Raw genomic sequence first — 21,115 nt, 5'->3', positions numbered from 1 at the left:
ACAGTTTAAATTTGTGCAATTTACTGCTTGTTATTTACACCTCAATTTTAAAAAGCAATATGTTCATACATTGTCTCTAATTGACCATTTCATACCCTTTCTGCAAAGTGCCACCTTCTCCTCCTCCCTGACGTTTGGCTGATGATTTTTATTCCTATTTCAGTTAGAAGATAGGAGCAATCAGAACAGAAGTTTTCACAAGTTCACACCCTCTGCCCCATCACTCCCTGTGTTTACTGTGCTCCATGCAGCCTCCCCTTTTCCAGGACAGGTCAAAAACCTCAGGGCCTTTGCACTTGCTGTTTGCCATGCCTTAATCTTCATCCAAGCTCTTCCCAACCTCCTCATTTCTATACTAAAATGTTTTTCTTAGGGAGGTTTATCTAAAATTGTAGCTACTAGGACATTCCTGTCTCCTGCTGTATTTTTCTCTTTCATATCTGTTCACATACTGTACAGTTTACCTATCTTGTTTATCTTTGCCTGTTTTCCCTCACTTGAATGTAAGCTCCAGAGATTTTTTTTTAAAAAACTGGGGATTACTACTGTATTCCAGGACAATCCTGGGACATATTGAGCATTCAATAAATATTGTTGAGTAAGTAAATGAATCAATCAGAATCAAAATAGTGGATTGTGGTTAAAATAACACCTGCAAGCCATCCTCCAGAGGTGAGCACTGTCATTAGTTTGGTGTTTGCTTCCAGACTGTGCTCTGCATAAGCATTCCTTCACTGATCCTCTTTTTTTTTTTAAATTTAATTAATTTATGTATTTGCTGCATTGGGTCTTCGCTGCTGCGTGCGGGCTTTCTCTAGTTGCGGGGAGCAGGGACTGCTCTTCATTGTGGTGCGGGGGATCCGCATTGTGGTGGCTTCTCGTTGCGGAGCATGGGTTCTAGGCACGCAGGCTTCAGCAGTTGCAACACATGGGCTCAATAGTTGTGGCTCACCAGCTTAGTTGCTCCGTGGCATGTGGGATCTTCCTGGAGCAGCCTGTGTCCCCTGCATTGGCCGGCAGATTCTTAACCACTGCGCCACCTAGGAAGTCCCACTGATCCTCCTACCAACACACGTGGCAGCCCTGGGCTGCTCTGCAGAGGGCTTCTTTCACTTTGTATTTCTGAACATCTTTTTATGTCAGTACATAAGTAGCTATCCCATTTTTTTTTGAGGGTTGTAACTTCATTTTTATTTTTTAAAATTAATTTTTATTGGAGTGTAGTTGCTTTGCAAGGTTGTGTTAGCTTCTACTGCACAGAAAATGAATCAGCCATACACATACAGATATCCCCGATCCTTTTGGACTTCCCTCCTATTCAGATATTAGCGTATATGTGTCAATCCCAATCTCCCAATTCCTCCCACCCCACCCCTTTCCCCCTTGGTGTCCATACATTTGTTCTCTACGTCTGTGTCTCTGTTTCTTTGCAAATAAGGTCATCTGTACCATTTTTCTAGATTCCATATATATATATATGTTATTATATGGTATTTACTTTTCACTTTCTGACTTCACCCTGTATGACAGTCTCTAGGTCCATCCACATCTCTACAAATGACCCAATTTCATTCCTTTTTATGGCTGATACTCCATTTTATATATATATATATATATATATATGTACCACATCTTCTGTATCCATTCCTCTGCTGATGAACATTTAGGTTGCTATAGCTATCCCATTTAAAAATTTTAGCTGTATTGTATTCCATTGTGTGGATAAGATTAAGTTTTCTGAAAGACAGTTAACCCATTTTATTATAGGCTATAGCAAACATTTTTGTCCATATTACTTTACTAGTATTTCTGTAGGATAAATTCCTAGAAGTAGGACTGCTAAATCACTCAAACATGTTTAAAGTGGCAAATTGCCCCCAGACGTACTAATGAACACTCCTCTCATCAGTGTATGATTCCTTGTTTTCCTATATCCTCATCAACAATAATGGTGCCTATTTTCAGTTTTGCTAATGCTGTTAATTTGGAAACGTGTGTCTTCATTTGGTAGGTAAGTTGACCGTAGAGAAGTTGTGTTGGGGCTTGATGCCTCTAGGGAAGGAAGGAGGGCTTGTCACTGGCCCCTCCTGGCAATAGCTCATTCTAGTTCTTCACCTTCGTGTCTAGAGATGAGCAAGGGGAGGTGGGTCTCAGGGCCTGTTTCATTCAGTGTGGGTGTTAAGGGCAGCTGCAGCAGCCAGCTCGGAGACACCCTAAACTAGGGTTCACACCTCGAACGCTGCCCTGGTCAGCATCCACCAGAATGGAACAGTCTCTCCTACCCTTGGACCCAAAGCTATTGTATCAGAAAAGGTAGCTTATTTTCTCCTTGGCTCAACCTTACTTAGGAAAACAAGTTATATAGAATCTTCTTTTAGCTGGAAACTGCCAACTGTCTAAACTGTAAGTGGCTTTTCAACTGCGATCTGAAGAATGAGTTCACTAAGGAGTGCCGATTGGGCCATGGGAACAGCGCGTGCGAAAGAGTCAGGTCAGGCACGTCTTGGACAAACGGCTAGGGGTGCGTGCGGGTTGAACGAAGCAGTCTGGGAAGACAGGGGCCAGATTCCTTCAGGGAGGCTCTTGCTGCGTGCATAGCCCAGCCTCCAGGACTTCAACGGCTTCAGACCTTGGAGGACACGAGGCATCTCGTTCCAAAGCTTCACGGAGACAGTGCAAAGGAAAGGGGGGTCCTTTGTGAATTCGCCGCTCACATTTGGCAGTGGGAAATCGATCAAAAGGTCCTTTTCTAAGTGACATGTTCCGCTCGTGCAGCTATAAACTATCTGTTCACGCAAAGGGGGCGCCGAAGCCAGACTGCGCTAAGCACATCGCCCACCGCCACCCCGCGCCCCCTCCGCACGCCAGGCACTAGAGAGAGACCTGCCTTGGCTGGAGGCGTGTGCGCGTGCGCAACCGCAGAGCGGCGGGGCCCCGCGCGTCTCGGTTGCCTGGATACTGCTGAGCAACAATAGCGCAGGCTTGCGCTCCAGTTGCCGGGTCTGGGCTGTTGCTAGAAGCGGCGGTTGGACCTCATTTTCCGAGGAACCCGAGGAGGAGCGGGTAAGATTGCCCGTCTGCCGCCCGCGCCTCACGAAGCCGGCCTCTTGGCCCGCCCCCAAACCTAAGGTTCCCGCCGGGCCCTGGGCCCCGGCCCCACCCCAAACCCGGGGAAAGGCGGGCGGCCCAGCCTGGCCCTGTTTAAACCCGGGATCCCGACCTGGTTCCGGATCCCGGACCCCGGTCCGGCCCCAGACCCCCGTCCCCGGCCAAGCTCCAAACTTTGGACCCGGGACCCCGGCCTCTGGCCTGGCCCCTGAGCCCCTTGGCCGTCGCGTCTCCCCTGCGCCTCAGGCTGACCTACCCGCCCTTCCTCCCCGCGGAGCACATCTTGATTCTTCCCAGCTTGGTCCTGCTCTGCGGAGAGTGATGCCGCTTCCCGACACCACGTTCTGCGCGCAGCAGATCCACATTCCTCCGGAACTGCCGGACATCCTGAAGCAGTTCACCAAGGCTGCGATCCGCACCCAGCCCGCCGATGTGCTGCAGTGGTCTGCAGGGTAAGCCCCCCTGGGCCAGCGCCTGGAGAGCCGGCCCGTCCCCATGCCCAGTCGTGCCTAGTGAATCCTCCGTCCTGGACCGGTGGTCCAACGCTCGGGACACGTAGAGTACCGGCAAAACGTTTACTTTAGCATTGGTGGTATCTACACCTAAGTATCTATCTAGGAAGCATCATGGTTTATTGACCACGAGACCAGAAATTACTGCGAAATGCTCATTTATTTACAAAGCAATGACAACTCCACTGTTGGAGAGTGGTATTTATGCAGGTAGACTAAAATTTATAAAGCAGTCACACTGGGTAAGAAGTTTCTGCATAGTATTATGGAATCAAACTATCACAGTCGTTTTATTTTATTTGTGAAATGATTTTTACAAGGAGGGATCTTATGATTATAGTCCTTGTCTTCAGAGAATCCTCCAGGATTAGGTACCTGTTAAGTTTATTGGAACCAGAAGGACTGGTTCATGTTGGGGTAAACATCCCAAGGCAGCTATAAGGTTAGACTCTGCCCAGCGTAGCTCACAGCACATGAGCCTTCACAGTGTCATGCAGCAAACATTCTAACCATTTCCAGGAACAGACATTAATAAAGTCACAAGTCAACAGATCTTAGAGCCATTAAAATAAACGCTGTTGATTTTACAGGAAAGCTCTTTGTTCTTTTTCAGTAGAGACTCAGAAACTCAATTTTGTGATCACAAGAACCGGTAGAAATTTAACTTAATTTTTTTTTAGTAACTAGCGTGTCACATTTTGCTGACCTCTAAACTGTATAACCAAAGCAAATTAGTTTCACATGACTGCTGTAACAGATAACCACCATTTTGTTTTACAGAACATTCTCTTACAGTTCTGGAAGCCAAAAGTCCAAATTCAGTTTCACCAGGCTACAGTCAAGATGTTGGTGGGGCTTTGCTTTCTCTGGAGGCTCTAGGGAGAATCCGGTCCCTCCCCTTGCCTTTTCCAGCTCTAGAGCTGCATTCCTTGCACTGTTTGGCTCATGGCTCCTTCCTCCATCGCCAGCACTGTGGCATCCTCACATCTCCCTCTGCCTCCCTCTTCTAGGGACACTTGTGGTTGCATTTAGGAACCACCCAGGTCATCCAGGATGATTCTCCCATCTCAGAATCCTCACTCACATCTGCAGACTCCCTGTTACCATGGAAAAGAAGATCCACAGCTTCCAGGATTAGGACCAGGATATTGCACCTACCACACAAGGCTACTAGTTTATCCAGCACTTTGCCTTCTGATAAATGCTTCTGTCCTTGCTCCTAAAAGACTCTCTCAAGGTTCTTGCCCCAAATTGTGGCCTCTGGGTTGAACCATTATTCACGCCTAAATGAAAGATACGACTGATTCATAAGAGTTTATTTGTACTCTACTAAACATTCCAAAGTTTAACTTTTTTCTCTTGCAACATCATATTTGGTAATACATTAGAGATAACTATTTTAAGCTTCTCTTTAATTTAAAAGGCTGAATCCAGAACTTTCTGAATGTTCCATGAAACTGATTTCTCTCAAGAACACTTTTGGAGTTTAGGGGGAAAAGCAAGCATTAGTCGTGTGTCCCGAGTCTCTCAGGACAGAATCTGTTAGGGAGAGATGTCATTCAGAAGAGGGTGGATTGGCCTTTGAAAGGTTTCGTAGTGATTGGGGTGAAGACAAGGTGGAAGAGGAACAGCACATAGCACAAGGGCCACGACAGGGAGGAAAAAGCAAGGCAAAACAAAGCAGCAAGCCAGGATGTGTGTGGAAGTGCCTCTGCTCTGGAAGGTTCCCGCAGGCATTCAGGGGAGAGTTCTTTTCAGAGGAGGGTGTCAGGCGGCAAAGGTGAGTCAGCCTCGACCCCAGCCTCTGCCGAGACGCAGCAGCTAATTGGCTGTACGGTGTTAGGTCATCGGGCCATGAAGGCTTTTGTTCACTTGTGCTTATACTTGGGAGCATGTGACACAAGTTGGCCTGGCCACTCAGGCAGGCTTCCTCTGCCTTGGCTCTACTGATGCTTCAGATGCTCAGCTCTCTGGAGGGTATGGGAGCGTCCTGTGCACTGCACGGTCCTTAGCAGCCTGCTAGCCTGCACCCACCAGCTGCCAGTAGCCCCATCCACCCCAACTTGTGACAACCAAAAGTGCCTCCAGATGCTGCCGGTGCCTTCCTGGGAAGGGGGCGCTGCTCTAGAGGCTGTACCAAGCCTGCTGATTGGTATGGTGGGTGACGAGGGATGAAGTCCGAGAACCAGGTGAAAACCCTAATTAGGGACAACATGGCAAAGTGAAGCACCCCTCCCTCAACCTGGCCCTTTAGGTTTTCAGGTCCACATTTGTCTAACTCACGGCTGCTGGCCTTTTAACTTTCCCTCAAACCATTAAGTTAACGAAACATGACTGGACTTGTCCTAAAAGCATGAAAACAAAGTCAAATTTGAGGGGTGGAAGGAGAAAAAAGGATGAGAGAGGAAATTTCTTTTAGCCTAGGAAATATCTATTTATCTACATTTTGTTATATGTAGAGATGTTTCTGATTACTCATATCCTCATATCTTTTTTTAAAAAATTGTATTGGAGTAGAGTTGATTTACAATGTTGTGATCGTTTCAGGTGTACAGCAAAGCGATTCAGTTATACATGTATTCATTGTTTTTCAGATTCTTCTTCCATATAGGTTATTACCCATATAGGTTATTACAGTGTATTGAGTCGAGTTCCCTGTGCTGCACAGTAGGTCCTTGTTGGTTGTCTATTTTATATATAGTAGCGTGTGTATGTTCATCCCAAGCCCCTAATTTATCCCCCCCCGCCATGTTTCCCCTTCGGTCACCATAATTACTTATATCTTTTAAATTATTACCTGTGGCCCTGGATGGTTTAGTGTTTTGTTTTCCTTGATTTGTCATTTCTTCGATGGTGGTAAAGTAGTGAGGGCAGCAAGTGACATGGCTTCAGCCGCTGGCCTCGGCTAACGCGAGCCCACGGGGAGCAAGTGTCGCAGAGGATGGTTCCTGGCACCCCGCCCGCCTCCAGCCGGAGCCCAGCTGTGCACCCCCTCCTGACTTGTTGCCCCAAACTGTCTCCGTGCCCCAGCTTGTTCCCACCTTAAGCAGTAATATCTGTGTCCCTAAAGGGAACAATTAAGGGAAAAAAATACTAAAATGAAAACGGAAACAAAAACAACCCAAAAACCAGGCAGGAAAAGTGAAGGGTGGGGGAGGTCAGCGCCTGACTTAGCCAAACAGTGACTTCCCTGCTCCAGGTGCCTTAGAGCTGAACAGGCAGAGATGCTTGAAAGCAAGCCCCTCAAAAAGCAGGGCCAAGCCCCCAGCTGTCAAAGTGGCATGACACACCGTGACCTTGCACTCAGGTCACGTGGGGCTCCGACCTCCACCTCCTCTGGCCGTGCCTCTGGCCCCCGGATGGTGTCTGCCTGGCGAGTTTACCATGTGTTGCGGGAGTCCCAGGAGTCTGGCGGGGGGGTGGTGGGGTGCCCTGAGACTGGGCTGCCATTGTCCCCGCTCTGCAGACAGGGAAACTGAGGCCTGGGAGGAGGTGAAGTCAGAGAGCTGAGTGGAGGAGCCAGGCCGGGAGCCCAGCACTGTCCTCCCTCATCGCTGTCGCCCTCTGGGGTTGTGGACCAAAGCGCGTGAATTCAGGAGCCGGTCGTGTGCTGACGAGACTTCAGAGCTGTCTGCCGTTGTTAGGTATTTTTCAGCTTTGTCAAGAGGAGATCCACTTCCTGTAAAGGACAGACTCGAAATGCCCGTGGCCACTCAGAAAACAGACACAGGCCTGACTCAAGGACTCCTTAAAGTTTTGCACAAGCAGGTATAAGAGTTTGTTATCAGTCAGCTGAGCTTGAGATAAAGCGCCCCAGGACCCTCCGCCATCATCCATGCAAGGCCTGCCTTCCCTGTGGTAACCCTTCAAGGTTTATTCAAGGAAGGAGTCTTGGATCCAGTGGCCTTTCCTGTTTAAAGAACCCAAGATAGCTCTTCATGGTTTTATAGAACTATAATTTCTTCTATATACCGAATTCAGACATAAGAGGCTGCTAGACTGAAAAAAAAGATCTGAAAATATGAAATATTAGACATGGGAGTTGCAAAATCCTTCTTGAAATATGTGTTTATAAAAATTATGCTGGGACTTCCCTGGTGGTCCAGTGGTTAAGACTCCGTAGTTCCGTTGCAGGGGCACAGGTTCGATCCCTGGTTGGGAAACCCACATGCCACGGGCCAAAAAAAAACCCCCCAAAAAACCCCCAGAAAACCTCAAAAACCAAAAAAAAAAAAAAAACCCCAAAGCCAGGCGATATAAAAATTGTACTAACGTGATAATCCTCCACCTTCTGCATCTGAAAGACAGATTGCCCCCAGGCGTCTGGTTTCCAGCCCTCCTGAGAGCCCTTGAGACCCACCATCTCACTTGGAGAGTTAATAGAAAGTGTATTTGATCAGAATGATTGGGCTATATTGCTAAAAATGACATCAGTGGTACAACCCTGAGTTTTAAAGTGACTTGTCCCCATTACACATCTTGAAGCCCTGTGTTCCTGTCCAGGGTATAGTGACTTCTGGAAATGGGATTTTCCCATTTCTAGTTTTTCTAGATTTTCCCATGTCTAGCTTAAGGGAAAATGAATAACTACTGAAAGGGGTAGCTTGGGAAAAATCATGCTAAATTTGCTCAAAGCTCTTTCACGCAGAATACTACTAGCATCACAGAAGTTACCAATTTTCATAAAGTTGTCTAAAATAGAAGGAATAAATTTATTTTCAGTGTTAAGGTTTACCCCATTTAACTGTTAGCATGTTGCGGTGTTGCATTTTATTGGGTTTACTGAAGTTTATTTTGAGTGTGAAGTATTTCAGACAATAGAGAATCATATACCCCTTGTCTGTGTGCCTGCTTCACGAAGTCATATTTTGCCATGTTTGCTTCACGGTCCTTTTTTCTCTTGAGAAGTAACTTGTTCCCAATCTCTAGTGCCCAGCACCCCCTCCCAAGAAACACACACATCCTCCCTCCCCCTCCCCAGGGCTGACAGTGTGTGAATTCAGAGTCCAGCCTTGAATGGGGACAGGTACTCTAAGTCTTCACAAGCGTTGATTATTTCTTGAGTCTTTTAAACTTACATAGATTGTGTCATGCTGTGTTTTCTAAACAGTGTAGCCACGAGGAATATGTGGAATTAGCAGATCTTGAGCAGAAATGGAAAAATTTGTGCCTGCCAGTAGAAAAATTCAGAGCTCTCTTCCAGTTGGATCCTTGTGAAAGCAAAATCGAGTGGATAAAATTTTTAGCGCTTGGATGCAGCATGCTTGGTGGGGTACGTACCTACGAATAGCATATCAATGATTCTGCATGGTCATAGGCCTGGCTTAAAAATAATCTAAGTTTCAGTAACTGAAGGAACACTTTCATTACTTTAGTAATTTTGTCTTAGAAAGGCAATTTTTTTTCCCGATGCTTATTGTATTTTAGGCTTATAGTTACTTTAATTTACAGAAGTTAAATACTTTTACTTAACATCTGTGTAAAAGATGTTAAGAGTAGACAAAACACATAGATACTGTGAAAATGTGTTTAGTTTTTAGACGAGAGTGCATCGATGACTTTTATTAAACTACATGTCGTTTGGTAAATGATAATATCTGTTTCCCTCATCTGTGCAAAGAGGCATAAAATTATTTTCCATTCTAGTTAAAATTGATTATTAGTAACTAATAGATACCTTGCTGGTGTTAAAAGTATAATTCACACAACTTAGGGATGGAGACACTGACGTCCCTCAGTTTGTGAACTGAGAAGGGAGGTGGGTGTGGCAGGGAGGGGCTGCAAACCTAGAATCTCTCTTGAGCTCTAGTCTTTCTTTCATTCCCAAGTAGACTTCTCTTTGTTCATCTGCCTCGTTGCAGACGCTGTGGTCCATGCATCTCCTCTGCAGTGTGAATGCAGTGGGGTTTTTACCAGTTGTATTGATGGCTGCAGCGAGAACTCATGGCCCCCCAGTAGAGCCCGGTGTGAGGCTGGCCGCTGCCTCTGGACTGCCGTCGGTCCTGGGCTGCACACCACAAACCAGGTTCCCTCCTCTAGCCTCCCAGCAGGGTGTTGATGGAGAAGGAGGAAGACACATTTAGTTCTTGGAGGAAACTGCATGTTGCTTTGTGCATGTGGAGCTCTGTGAGAGTGAGGTTTTCATCACATAAAATTGGTAACTAAGATTTGATTTTATGGTTTGTTGCTCTAAACTTGGTTGTGAACTTGAGGTTTTTATAATGATGAGAACAGAATATTTCACATTTGCAGGGTCCATCTTTGTAACTTCTACCTTGATCAGGAGAATCAGGCACTAGATTTCAAACCAAACCAGGTCTGTTTTGCAAGATAAGGCCTCTTACCTGTGTGTGGGATGCGACACTAGATGGCGACATTTGTCAAGGATGGAGCGTCCCTTCGGGACTGAACACTGGGGAAGGGACAGGAAAACAGTACACATGCTGGTCTTTTCTCCTTATGACCTGTGGCTCTATCCCCTACAGCTAGGGTGGGATCCCGCCCTGTCCCCTGACTAAGCCGCCTCTGCCAGGAGTCCTGGCCGTTGGCCTTTGACTCTCTCCTGGTGCCGGTGGCCCCCTTCTCGCTGTGGAAGGCGCGGCAGCTTGCATACTTTCATTCTCCTCCCGGGGAGGAGGTTCAAGTGCGAAGGGCCAGGCGAAGCTCACAGCCTGGGGTGCCAGCTCCGCCCTCGCCTGCCCGCCCCCCTCCAAGTTCAGGGCTAACAGCCGTGCTCCGGGTCCTCGGGGGGCCGGGACGAGGCAGGCCCGAGGCGACCCTTGCTGTGTGGACGCGCCAAGTGCCCGCCTTGGCGGGGTAGCTTGGAGATAGATGCCCCAGGAACTGTGACTTCCGGGAGACGGCTCTTCGTGTAGTTTGGCATCTTAGCATTTGGCTTTATGCCTAAAAAAGGAAAACTTTCACAAAGCGGCAAATGAAGAAGGGAAAGCGAGAGGAGGGGGAGGGGGAGGGGGAGGAGGGGGAGGGGGAGGAGAAGGAATTTCTCGTGGATCACTGCTGTCCGCTTCTTCGCGCGGAGGGTTGCAAGGACACTGGAGTCTGGTCGCCCTGCCTCGACGTACGGGAGCGATTCCTGCCGCCCCGTCCACTCCGCGGCTCGTGGGCTTCAGTTTCTCTTCAGGGTCAGTCTCGTCGGATGCACTGAGTTCTCTGCAGAGACTCGAACCTTAGATTTCTGAGCTGTACGTGTCGTTCCCCCTTGGTTCCTGCCATATGTTCGTCGGCACAGCTCCATGTGGGCCCCGCTCTGATCCCGACTCCCCACGCCCCGGAGCGATTCTGTTCCATCCCCGTGCCCCGAGCGCTCTGGTTCTCACATCGAAGCTTCAAATGCCCTCAGGGAGCATCGGGGGCTGTCCCAGGCACACGGACCGTGGCCGTGGGCACCTCTTCCCCAAGGCGCTGGTGCTTGCAGGACGAAACGACCACAAGTGTGTGTTGTGACCTTCACCTGACGTTTCTGCAGCCCCATCAGTGATCCTAAGCATTAAAGACGTGGATCAACATTTTTCATCTGCTTTTTAAGTATGGAGATTTTTTTATAATGCAAAAAAGTTGTGGACCAAGTCCCCCTTGCCCCCACACACAACTGAGAAAGTCCGTGATGACAAACTACCCACACGACTCTGGTTCGGCCTTGAAAAGCAGTTGAACTTCATCATTCAGGACCATGTTCCTCCGTGTTTACAGCTGCAAACAGACACACATGTAATATAATTTCCCATCTGAACACGCTGCTTACGAATGGCAGTCGTTTCTAAGGTTCTTGCCAGATGAGGGGATGTTTGGAGCCCTTTGTTTTCTGTTTAATCCTCCCTTTGAGGCAGCCCTTTGAGGAAAGTCCTGTTCTCTGAATTGTAGGATGGCAAGACGTGGGGAGAGGCTCGGGGCTGCAGGTGGAGGTGGCTGGGGGTTTTTCGAACTCAGACCACAGTTCCAGAGCTGCCGCTACCTGCGGACGCGGGGGATGGAGGGACCCCTGAGGTTGCCTCTGCAGCCCAGGGAGTGTGCCGCCCACAGGTGGGGACACCGTCTCAGAGAGTAACAACTCCTCAGCCTTCCCACGGATACGGTTTTATATCCTAAAGTGATCCACACCCTAAAGAACTTTGTGTCAGCCTCCCCACAGCTCTCACTTAAGTTCTCAGACCCTTACCCGTGCCCAGCGGGAATCTGGCCGCTCTGCCGGCATGTGACAGAGCGACTCCTGCTGCTCTGTCCATTCCAAGGCGTCCCCTCCACGTGTTGGGGCTGGTGTCTCTGACCCGTCGACGTGCCCTGTGCGCTGGAGGCAGCAGCCCCTGTCCCAGGGCTGGAGGCGACACCTGGGTCGCTCCTGGCCGCTGTCCCCTCGTTCAGGTTCCTGGCTGGGCCTCTCGAGCCTGTTCTGAGCTGCTCACCCCCGCATCCAGGGCAGAGATTCAGCCCCGATGTAACTGCCTCCCGCCCAGGAGGCAGCTGCTGGTGGGCCCCTGGGCTCACCTGCTCCCCGCCCCCCACCCCGGGCTGAGCATCCCCTCTGTGGGGAAGGGGGTGGTGGCGTTGGTGGATGCTGGGCGTGGTTGCCTCTCCATCCCTCAGCCTGATGGATGGCTTCACTCCCACACCACGTCCAGCCAACCTGAGAATGTGTCTCCTCCAGCCAGGAGCCCCAGGACCACACTGTAAATTAGGAAACCTGTGAGGATAAGGAAATGAAAAGGGTTGCAGTCTTTTGAATAATGAGATTTGGAGTCAGCGTCACTGTGTGACCCTGAGCTCAGGCCACAGGGCAGGAGCGAGACCCCGCTCTATCCTGACTCTATTCAAAGGGCCAGTCAGGATATTGGCCACATTGTTAATCCCCTGCAGCTAAAAGGGACACGGTGGGATCTGTGAGGTGGCTCGTGGTGTCGCCACGAGAACAGCTGAAATCCTGAAACTGGAAAAACCCAAAGAACTGGCGCTGGAGTTGCTCAGGCGCCCGTGCTTCTCAAGAGTCTCCACTGGGATTTGAGCTGTGGCTCAGGCATGCACGCTGGGCTGACAGCAGTGCAGCCGCCTCCTCTCAGACCAATTTCCAACCAGAGAATAATGGGCAGGGGTCCTTGTACCTCGCCAGCAAGTAACCTTACGACCCACGACCCTTGGGAAGTGAGAAATCTGTTGTAGGAAACAAAGTCTCCAAACCAAGCAAGCTGCCTTATGAATCCTTCTGGATATAAAAATTGCTGCACATCTTTTTGTCAGAAACGTTAACACCGGTAACGTCATCGCGCCTTTGCAGAGGGAAGTGATGCCAGAATGTTTGGATGTATTTTTTCCTTAAATACCTCTTCCTCGGAAGCGTCGGCACATCAGTCCTGCAGCGCTCCTGTGTGGCTCCTCGCCAGCTGCCCCCCACCCCCTCTCCCCCACCCAGGCCCCGCGGTCCCACCGTCACCACCGACTGCCCTCTGCTGTGTGAGCTAAAACAGCAGGATCTAATGTAGCAATGCATCTCTGAGATGTTTCCAGCAAAGAATCTGTAAAATACACAACTTAGTTTTCACCAGGTCCTTCCTCAGGACAGCCTTTCAGGGAGACGGTGTGGGCTGTGGTCCTTAGAGAAATGAATGCCATCATTCTTCTAACTAGAGCATCGTTTTGCCCCCCGAGTTGGGCTAATGTCAGAGGACTGTGCTATTACCGCCACCCCCCACCCTAGATTCAGTCTCAACAGGGCCATCGGTCTGGGTGGGGGTTTTGCAGATGCCCCCAGTCCCAGCTGATGGTGATGGGGGAGACGTGCCTGGAATCCAGGCAGGTGTCACCCCTGTCACTCACTTCCCCAGCCAGCTGGCTGTTAGTGGTGGTGGAACGTGGTGGTCACGGCCGACCTCAGGAGGCCGGCTGCCATGTGCTGCATCCCAGCTGGCTTCCCTGGGGCAAGTTACTCAGCCTCTCTGGGCCGCCTTGACCTCATCTCACAAGGTTACCATGAGGAGTAAATGAGATGCCAAGTCAAGGTCTCAGAGGGTTCCTGGGACGTGGTGGGTGCCGGCTGTTGGCAACCTCTGTGCAAGAACCTCATGTCAGCCCCATGCCTTTCCCCTCCCGCGGCCAGAAGCACGGGTGAATTTTCTCTGATATTTACCATGAGAACCTGGTCCAGCTTGTGGCGCTTAAAGAAGCTGCCATGTTATAAGAGGACCTCAGGGAGACCTCATGTCACGGAACTGCAGGCAGCCTTTCCGCGCTCAGGGGGCCTCCAGCCAACAGCCGGTGGGAAGTCAGGCTCCTTCCTGCCTTACAGACGCAGGAAGTGAGTTCTGCCACCACCCTAGGAGGCTGGAAGTGAGTCCCTCACCAGTCAAGCCTCTGGATGAGAACCAAACCCGGGCCGCCACCTGACTGGAGCCTCACAGAGTTCCCAGCTAACAGGCGTCCAGGCTCCTGATCCACAGAAACTGCAAGCGAGTGAATGTGTTGTTTAAAATAATAATAACAAAAAAGAGCTGGCTTCAGGCCCTTTGCGTGTCCCTGAGGCCTGGGCTTTCCCTCCCCACAGTCGCTGTTCCTGTCCATCAGGTCTGCGTGTCTTTCCCTAAACCTGCACCTCTCCCCTGGGGACCGTCCTCTGTGGCCATCCCTCCTGTTTTTTCTTGCTCCTTCTCCTCGTGAGTGCAGCCCAGATTCATCCCCGCGGGAGCGTCCCCGGGGGGTTCTGGTCTGTCGTGCTGTCTGCGCTTGGTCCCCCCTACCGTGGCAGCACGAAGGCGGCAAAAACACGCCCACCACGGCCGACTTCCAACGCAAGACCATCGGGCAAAATTCCTGGGAATTTAAGCCAAATCATGAAGCCACTCCACACGCCTTTGCGGCACGTGCCCCGGCGCGTGCCGGCAGCGGCCCCTGCCACCCTCCGGAATGCTCTGTGAAGCCACCAGGGGTCCGACGAGACCCAGGACCAAGCCTGGTGCTCGCCGCGGTGAGCTTCCCGGGGTGTCCGACGCAGGCCACGCCTCCTGACCCTGAACGCTTCCGCACACCCTCGTGGCCGGAAGGGGTGGGAGGCGGGCAGGGCCGGCCTGCCCTGGAAAGCTCTGGAGCGTGTGCCCTGTGGGGGAAGGGGTGGGGGGAAGGTGTTCCGGCTGAAACTGAAGGATGTTGGGGGGCGGCGGGGGCGTGGGGGGCGGCTGACCCAGCTTTGCCGCTTTCCGGACCTGTGTCAAGGCCGCTGCCCAAGGCCTGCACGGAGCCCTGCCGGCCCCACCCTCCACAGGTGGCCCCTGGTTGGGGACAGTGTGCTCCGTCCCTAGGTATGGTCCCTGGGCATGTCGTGGGGCCGCAGGGGCTGGAGGTCCTGCGTTGGCTTGGGAGGGAGGTCCGACGTCAACAAGCTCGATGCCTCCTTTGTCCCTGGGAGTCATTCCCATTTAATATAAAATAAAATCTGGGAGTTACATTTTTCGCAGGCCAGTTACATCCTGATCAGCCCTTTTCTTTTTCTTTCTCTCTTATGGCAATTATAAATTCCCCTCGTTCTTAATTTAGACCGAGAATCTACTTGTGAGAGAATGTCTGTAAAATGTCTCAGGTGTTCATCCTGCTGCTGTCTTAGCTTTCAGTTTTAGGAAATCCCAGTAGTAAGTAATCACCTCCTCCCGCCACCCCCCGGTTTGTGGCATTTCCAGTCGCTGAACACGGCGATGAAGCACCTGTGTGAGATCCTGACGGCCGACCCAGAGGGCGGGCCTGCGTGCATCCCCTTCCAGACTTTCTCCTACGTCTACCGTTACCTGTCGGGACTCGACTCGGATATCCCTGCATCGGACACGGAGTCCTACCTCTCCTCTCTGAAGGAAAACATGTGAGTGCCTGTGGGCTCGGGGACACAGGTGTGTCGCGGCTGGAGGACGTGCTTCCTTGAGCCCTTCTCTGCTCGAGGTGTGACTTGGTGGTGCCGAGGAAAGCCGGGCCTGGGGCGGTGCATTCCTCTGCAGACTTCAGAGGGAGAAAACCTATCCTGTCCTTAAGAAACGTGTATCCAAAATGCTTCTTGATTCTTAAGCACAGGATGTCAAATGGTTTAAAACCAGAGCACGTTCAAAAGGAAGAGTTCATTTCTCAACAGTGAAACACGGACACGGGTCCCTGCAGGTGGAGGGGGTGAATGAGGAGTGACCCTGCGGCCCCTGTGCATCCCCCTCACCCCCTGCTGTGCTGCCTGGTCTGGGGGGAGGACACGGGGGAAGAGCCACCCAGCGGGTGGGGGAGGAGGCCCCTCTGAGGGTGGTGATGGTGCTGCTCCCGGCAAGCTGCGTGGGAGGAGAAGGGCGGCTCCCTGGGCTCCCAGGCCTCCCAGCGCCGCCTCTGTGCTGGGATGTGGTGGTGATGGGGGGGGGGTCAGATCACAAGGGAGCCAGGGCCGGAGCCGGTGACCATCACGGTGACAGCCCCACTGCCTGGCCCCTGAGAGCCTGTGCCCCGCAGGCCCGTCACTACCTCCCAGGCTCTGTCCCCAACCGCCCAAGTCTGGGGTGCCCCGGAGCTGCCTCTCAGCCCTCCCGTCCCTCCCTCCGAACCCCTTCTTCTCCTCCCCCTTCAGAATCGCACCCCCTTGAGCCTCCAGGCTCCATCATCCCATTTTTCTTCCCTTTTGTCTGTTATCCACCAACTTGGCAACCTTCCCTCTCCTCTTTGAAGCTGTGGCCCCAGGTCGCTCTCCTCCTTTCCACCGCACCCCGGACACTGGCACCCTTGGCCAGCCCTGCACTCTGGCCTCTCGGACCTCCATCTCTCCTCATCCTCCTGGGCCTCCTCGTCTGTCCTCCCTCCGCCTCCCCCTCCCTGGCCCTCTCCTCGCCTCAACCCTGGGGGAATCTGCCCGCTGCCCAGCCGTCTCCACGCACTCACCCTCCTCTTCCCTGAGCCCCCCAGCGTGGTGCCCTCGTGCCACCCACTCCCCGGCCCCATCTGCTCACCGATGACAAGCCAGAGGAGGGCGCCTGGGTCCTGCTAACGCCGTCTGACCTGGGGCCTGTCCCCTCCGCCTGCTTCCTTCCCAGACCAGGCCCCAGCGGCTCCCACTCATAGAATGACCGGGGCCCTCTTGTTCTCCCGCCCTCTGCCCAGCCTCTGAGCCCGGCCCTCTGTCACCTCTGCCTGGGCTCCTCCCGCGGGGACCGCAGTCCCAGATCGCACGTGGGTTCTGTCTGGCCTCTGACATCCGCACTCAGATGTCACAGCGCCCTCTCGCCCTCTCCTCGGGGGCAGGGGGTCTGCTGCACACGTCGGGCTTCACACGTCCCAGCAGAATCCATGTCCCCCCCAGACTTCCCCCTCCCCAGTTCTCCTCCCCGCTCTGTGAACCGCGTCACCATCTCCCCACTAGGTCGGGACAAGGCATGGGTGACCCTCGACTGACACCCCTTCCCCACCCCCTCCACCCCTACCCGCTGTCTGGGACCTGCTGCTGCCCTGGTTCTGGCCGCACCGGCTCTCCTGCCTGCACCTCCCCCACTCAGCCATCCTCCAGAGAGTGGCCACCATCCTGTAAAATGATCAGTCAAGTCACGTCCCCTCCACGCCTTCCCGGCCTCTCACCCTGCAGGGCCTGGTCCCTGCCCGACTCGACTCGCCTTTGCCTGGGTGGCGCTTCGTGTGCATCTCTCCTGCCCACAGCACTTTGGCCACAGGTGGCCATGGGTTTGGAGAAAACAAAGCTCGTCCTGATTCCAGGCCTTCGCACTTGTCTTGGACACCCCACCTGTCTGCACTGCTGCTGAGTGTCCTTAGCTCGGGGAGGCCTCCCCTAAGGGGTTCTGCCCATAAAGCAGCACCTTCTGCCCTCTGTCCCCCATGAAGTCGGCTTCTGTGCTGTGTGTGGAGCACAGCCACGTGGCGGGTGCAGCCGCCTGGGGTGGTGTCTGCACGCAGAGCAGTGCTGGGGGACACGGGTGGATGGACCCCATGAGTGGTGGAGATGGAAGGACACGGGAGCCTCTAAGGAAGTTCGGGTTATGTCTGGTGGCACTAGGGAGCCATACAAGGTCTTAGAGAGGGAGTATGGTGGTGATTTCTGGTTAGAAGACCCCGTGAGTAGCAGATATAAGGAGACTAGTTAGGAGGCTTCTGTGAAGGTCCAGACAAGAGCTGACAAAGAAGGGAGAAGCTTTTACGTGCTGCTTGGATTTGGGTGGCGGATTGGAGGTGAGGAGTGAGGAGAGAGAGCCTTCCAGGACTGTCCCAAATGACTCCTGCCAGAGCAGATGTTTGTGTCTCCCCCAGGAAGGACCTGGGGGCAGCAGGACTTGTGAGTTGGCCTGTGGGGCAGTCCAGGGCATGTCAGGGAGCTCAGATCTGGGCAGGGGTCCTCCCAGGTAGGTGCCTGGTGTCCCAGTGTGAGGAGAGCACCGAGGGTGGGGCAGCAGGTGTCCAGCTTTGGAGGAGGGGCAGTGAGTACGGAGGAGCTGGAGAGGGAAGAGTAAAGCTGGGAGGTGAACCCAGGAAAGGCGTAGGGGGCAGTGAGAGCCTTGTCCAGTATGGCAGACCCCAAAGCTGTCCCTTACGCTGGCCACAGAGGTCACTGTGCCCCTGGCACCAGTGACTTCCATGGAGTAATGGGGATAGAAAAGATGAAGTGTGGCCTCCAGCTACCAGGGAGGGGGAGGTAGGTTCAACCTCCACGGGGAGTAGCTGAAGGTAAAAAGAAGGGCCTATAACTGCCGGCTGAGAGGTCGGGGTTTATAACCTTGTGTTTTAAAATACAAAGACAGTAACTGGATTCTCCTGCTGCAGAGGTGAGGCTCCCTGTGGTGGGAGGTCCCTGCACCCAGGAGGGCAAGTGCTCAGGGAGATGGTCCACTCTCCATCACCAAGGGGCCACAATGGGAGGCTCTTCCACAGGTGTAATTCCCATGGGCCTGCAGGAGATGGTTCCTTTTGATGGTAAAATATGTTTTAGAACCACTAACTTTGTGTTCCTTTTACTTTTAAACATGAGCCCTCAAGACAGCTCTCATTTTCCTACTGACATTGAAAATGAACATTGTCACAGTTCAGAATTTTTACATCTACTGAGTTGCTACTACAAATTTACTAATGTTCACCATCTTTTAAGAATTAAAACTATCTGTAGATAAAAAGTCAAAAGATACACTGTTGTCAATGCCAAAGTTTCATAGACTTAAGACAGTCCTTTGAGTTTTACTGGACCGACTTTTAAAATAGAAAGATACTTTTGTTATACTAGTGACTAAAATTCGAGTTGTCAATTAAGAAAAATCTGTAAACATAGTACTGAGTTTTTCACCTAGAAATATATGTACATTTTTTGTAAAAGAGAATAGAGTGCTTTATTTTTAGAGGTAAGAATTACTGACTTGAGACCACAAATAATTTTTTAAGGTAAACTTATAAATTACACTGTATTCCATAAAAATTGTATTGTGTGCAGTAAGAAATTACTAATAAGTGTCTTTATCTGTTTCCAATTTAGAGACTCTAGACAGAATGGCATGATAGGACTTTCAGATTTCTTCGTTCTAAAGAGGAAAGTTTAGAAAACCTCGAAAAGAAAATTCAGAAGACAGGTCATTAACACAGAGAAGAACACATTTTAATGCCAAAGGAGTGCTTTGTAAAACCTTGGCACTGAATACAACCTGTCATTAACCACACACATATGTAGTGTGAGTTTTTCTTGTAATGGAATGTGACCAATGCATTATGGGGCCCTATTTAATGATTATCCTTCACTGCATTCTCCTAAGAACCTTAAATGCAAAATATTCATAGCCGTGACATGATGTGAGGAAAACAGTCTGTTTGGATGCTGCAGAGTAGGGAGGGGATGCACAGCTTAAAATCGGCTGGACCTCTTCTTCTTTCAAAATTCCGGACCAGCAGGAAGGCAGATGCCCCCTGCTCCCTGGCAGCCACACCTAAGGCTCCCTGGGAGGAGAGTCCTCTGCTGAAGGTGGGTCTTCTCTGTGACAAGAGGGCCTGGGGGACTCCCTGCTGGAAGAGCACCCGTGGCTGGGAAGCAAACTGGAGCAGCACTTGGTCCACAGGACAGAGATAAGCATCCGAGATCCTTTATTTGCTTTCTTGATATAAAGTCTTCAAAACGGCCGTGCCGGTGAATACGCCTCGGATTATTTTTCTGAGAACTTGGGAGTGATTTGGCCCGTTGGTTCTCTGCAGATTTGTTACCTTGCTAGTAAACGTTACTGGTGTTCAAAGACTTGGGAAAACCCAAAGTTAGGAGACACATTTGTTGTTATCTAAAAAAGTGTGTCGTTTTTTGCACTGGAAGGTGTAAAGTACATTTTTCCTCTGGACACTAAACTACAGTGTTTGAGGTGATCTTTTTCCTGGACTTACAGTCACCCTCCCAGTGAACAGACAATACGGAGAGACTATTCGTAAAATTACAAGAAACTTTTTTCAGAGTTGGAGTTTTAAAGCCTTTGCTTTGCAAGTTTTGAGTTGCTTTAAATGTTTTCAAAGTTTGACTTCCCCAAAGAATTTAAATATTTTTTTCCTTCTAATCGTAAAGCTTCCATGCACGGGGATAAGTGGAAAGACACCTTAGGTTTTGCATAAGTGTGGTGGTAGATTGTGTGGAGTGACAAGATGTGTGCAGGGGAAGCACTGCAGCAGGAAGGGATGTGCAAAGGTAGGGGTGTGCAAAGGAAGACATGCAAGCGGTGCTTGGATGTCCCCGTGCACCTGACACAGATCCGACAAAGGGCACAGAGGGTTTTGTGTGTTCTTAAGCCAGTCAGTCAGCCACCTCTCAGGAGGCACACATGTGGCACAGGACGTTTGCATGTGACGAAGAGAAGAGACATTGGTCTGCCCTCAGAAGACAGAAAAGGGACAACTTAACATGACGATTCACAGCTGCTCCTCAGAGGGCACCACAAAGGGATGGAGGACTTGGCAGCACCTCCCCGCCAGAGCGGGGGGAGGGACCTGCCTGCGGGGTTGGCTGGGGCTGAGCTGCTGGGAGCTGGGCCCATTGGTGGTTGCCTGGGTACCCAGGTGAACAAATGGCTAGACTGTTGTCACAGTCGGGTGTGGAACCAGCTGACAAGGAGCGCTGAGGTATAAAGGACTCAAGGAATCATCCTCAGGGAATATTGTTCCAATGAACCCTTCCTGAGGAAGCTGCTAGAGTTTCAGACAACCAAAGAGATTAGAGCAGTCACCATACGGACCGGTCGGGAGCACTGAATGTATATTTCTCCACAGAACTGAGACTGAGTGATAAAGGATGATAAAGGAGATAAAGGATGTGCTATGGTGTATAGTGGCTGTGCCCTCTGACAACATAAGGACATAACATCTATCGAAAATCAGAGACGAGGGGGTGGACGTTCTATAGGAAAAGACTCAGCTGATGGTCATATAATTATTAACCGGAAGTAAACCAACATTCATAGCAGATGTCTTGGAGACGGGGAGGGAAGAAGAGTTTTCTGGCCAAGTTCAGGATTGGTCGTTGT

General features: G+C 51.1%; 1 protein-coding gene across 1 annotated transcript; it reads left to right on the top strand.

Moving 5' to 3' along the window:
- Window positions 1-2,979: 2,979 nt before the first annotated feature.
- ROPN1L (rhophilin associated tail protein 1 like) lies at window positions 2,980-19,278 on the top strand. Its single transcript, XM_057708035.1, has 6 exons — window positions 2,980-3,063; window positions 3,406-3,560; window positions 7,265-7,388; window positions 8,731-8,892; window positions 15,296-15,471; window positions 19,102-19,278. Exons 2-6 carry the CDS (start codon window positions 3,430-3,432, stop codon window positions 19,163-19,165), a joined length of 657 nt encoding a protein of 218 aa, XP_057564018.1. The 5' UTR covers window positions 2,980-3,063; window positions 3,406-3,429; the 3' UTR covers window positions 19,166-19,278.
- The last annotated feature ends 1,837 nt before the right edge of the window (window positions 19,279-21,115 follow it).

This window comes from Hippopotamus amphibius, chromosome 15, assembly GCF_030028045.1.
Source record: "Hippopotamus amphibius kiboko isolate mHipAmp2 chromosome 15, mHipAmp2.hap2, whole genome shotgun sequence".
NCBI classification, from domain to species: domain Eukaryota; kingdom Metazoa; phylum Chordata; class Mammalia; order Artiodactyla; family Hippopotamidae; genus Hippopotamus; species Hippopotamus amphibius.
This window is presented reverse-complemented; position numbering and strand designations above follow the sequence as displayed.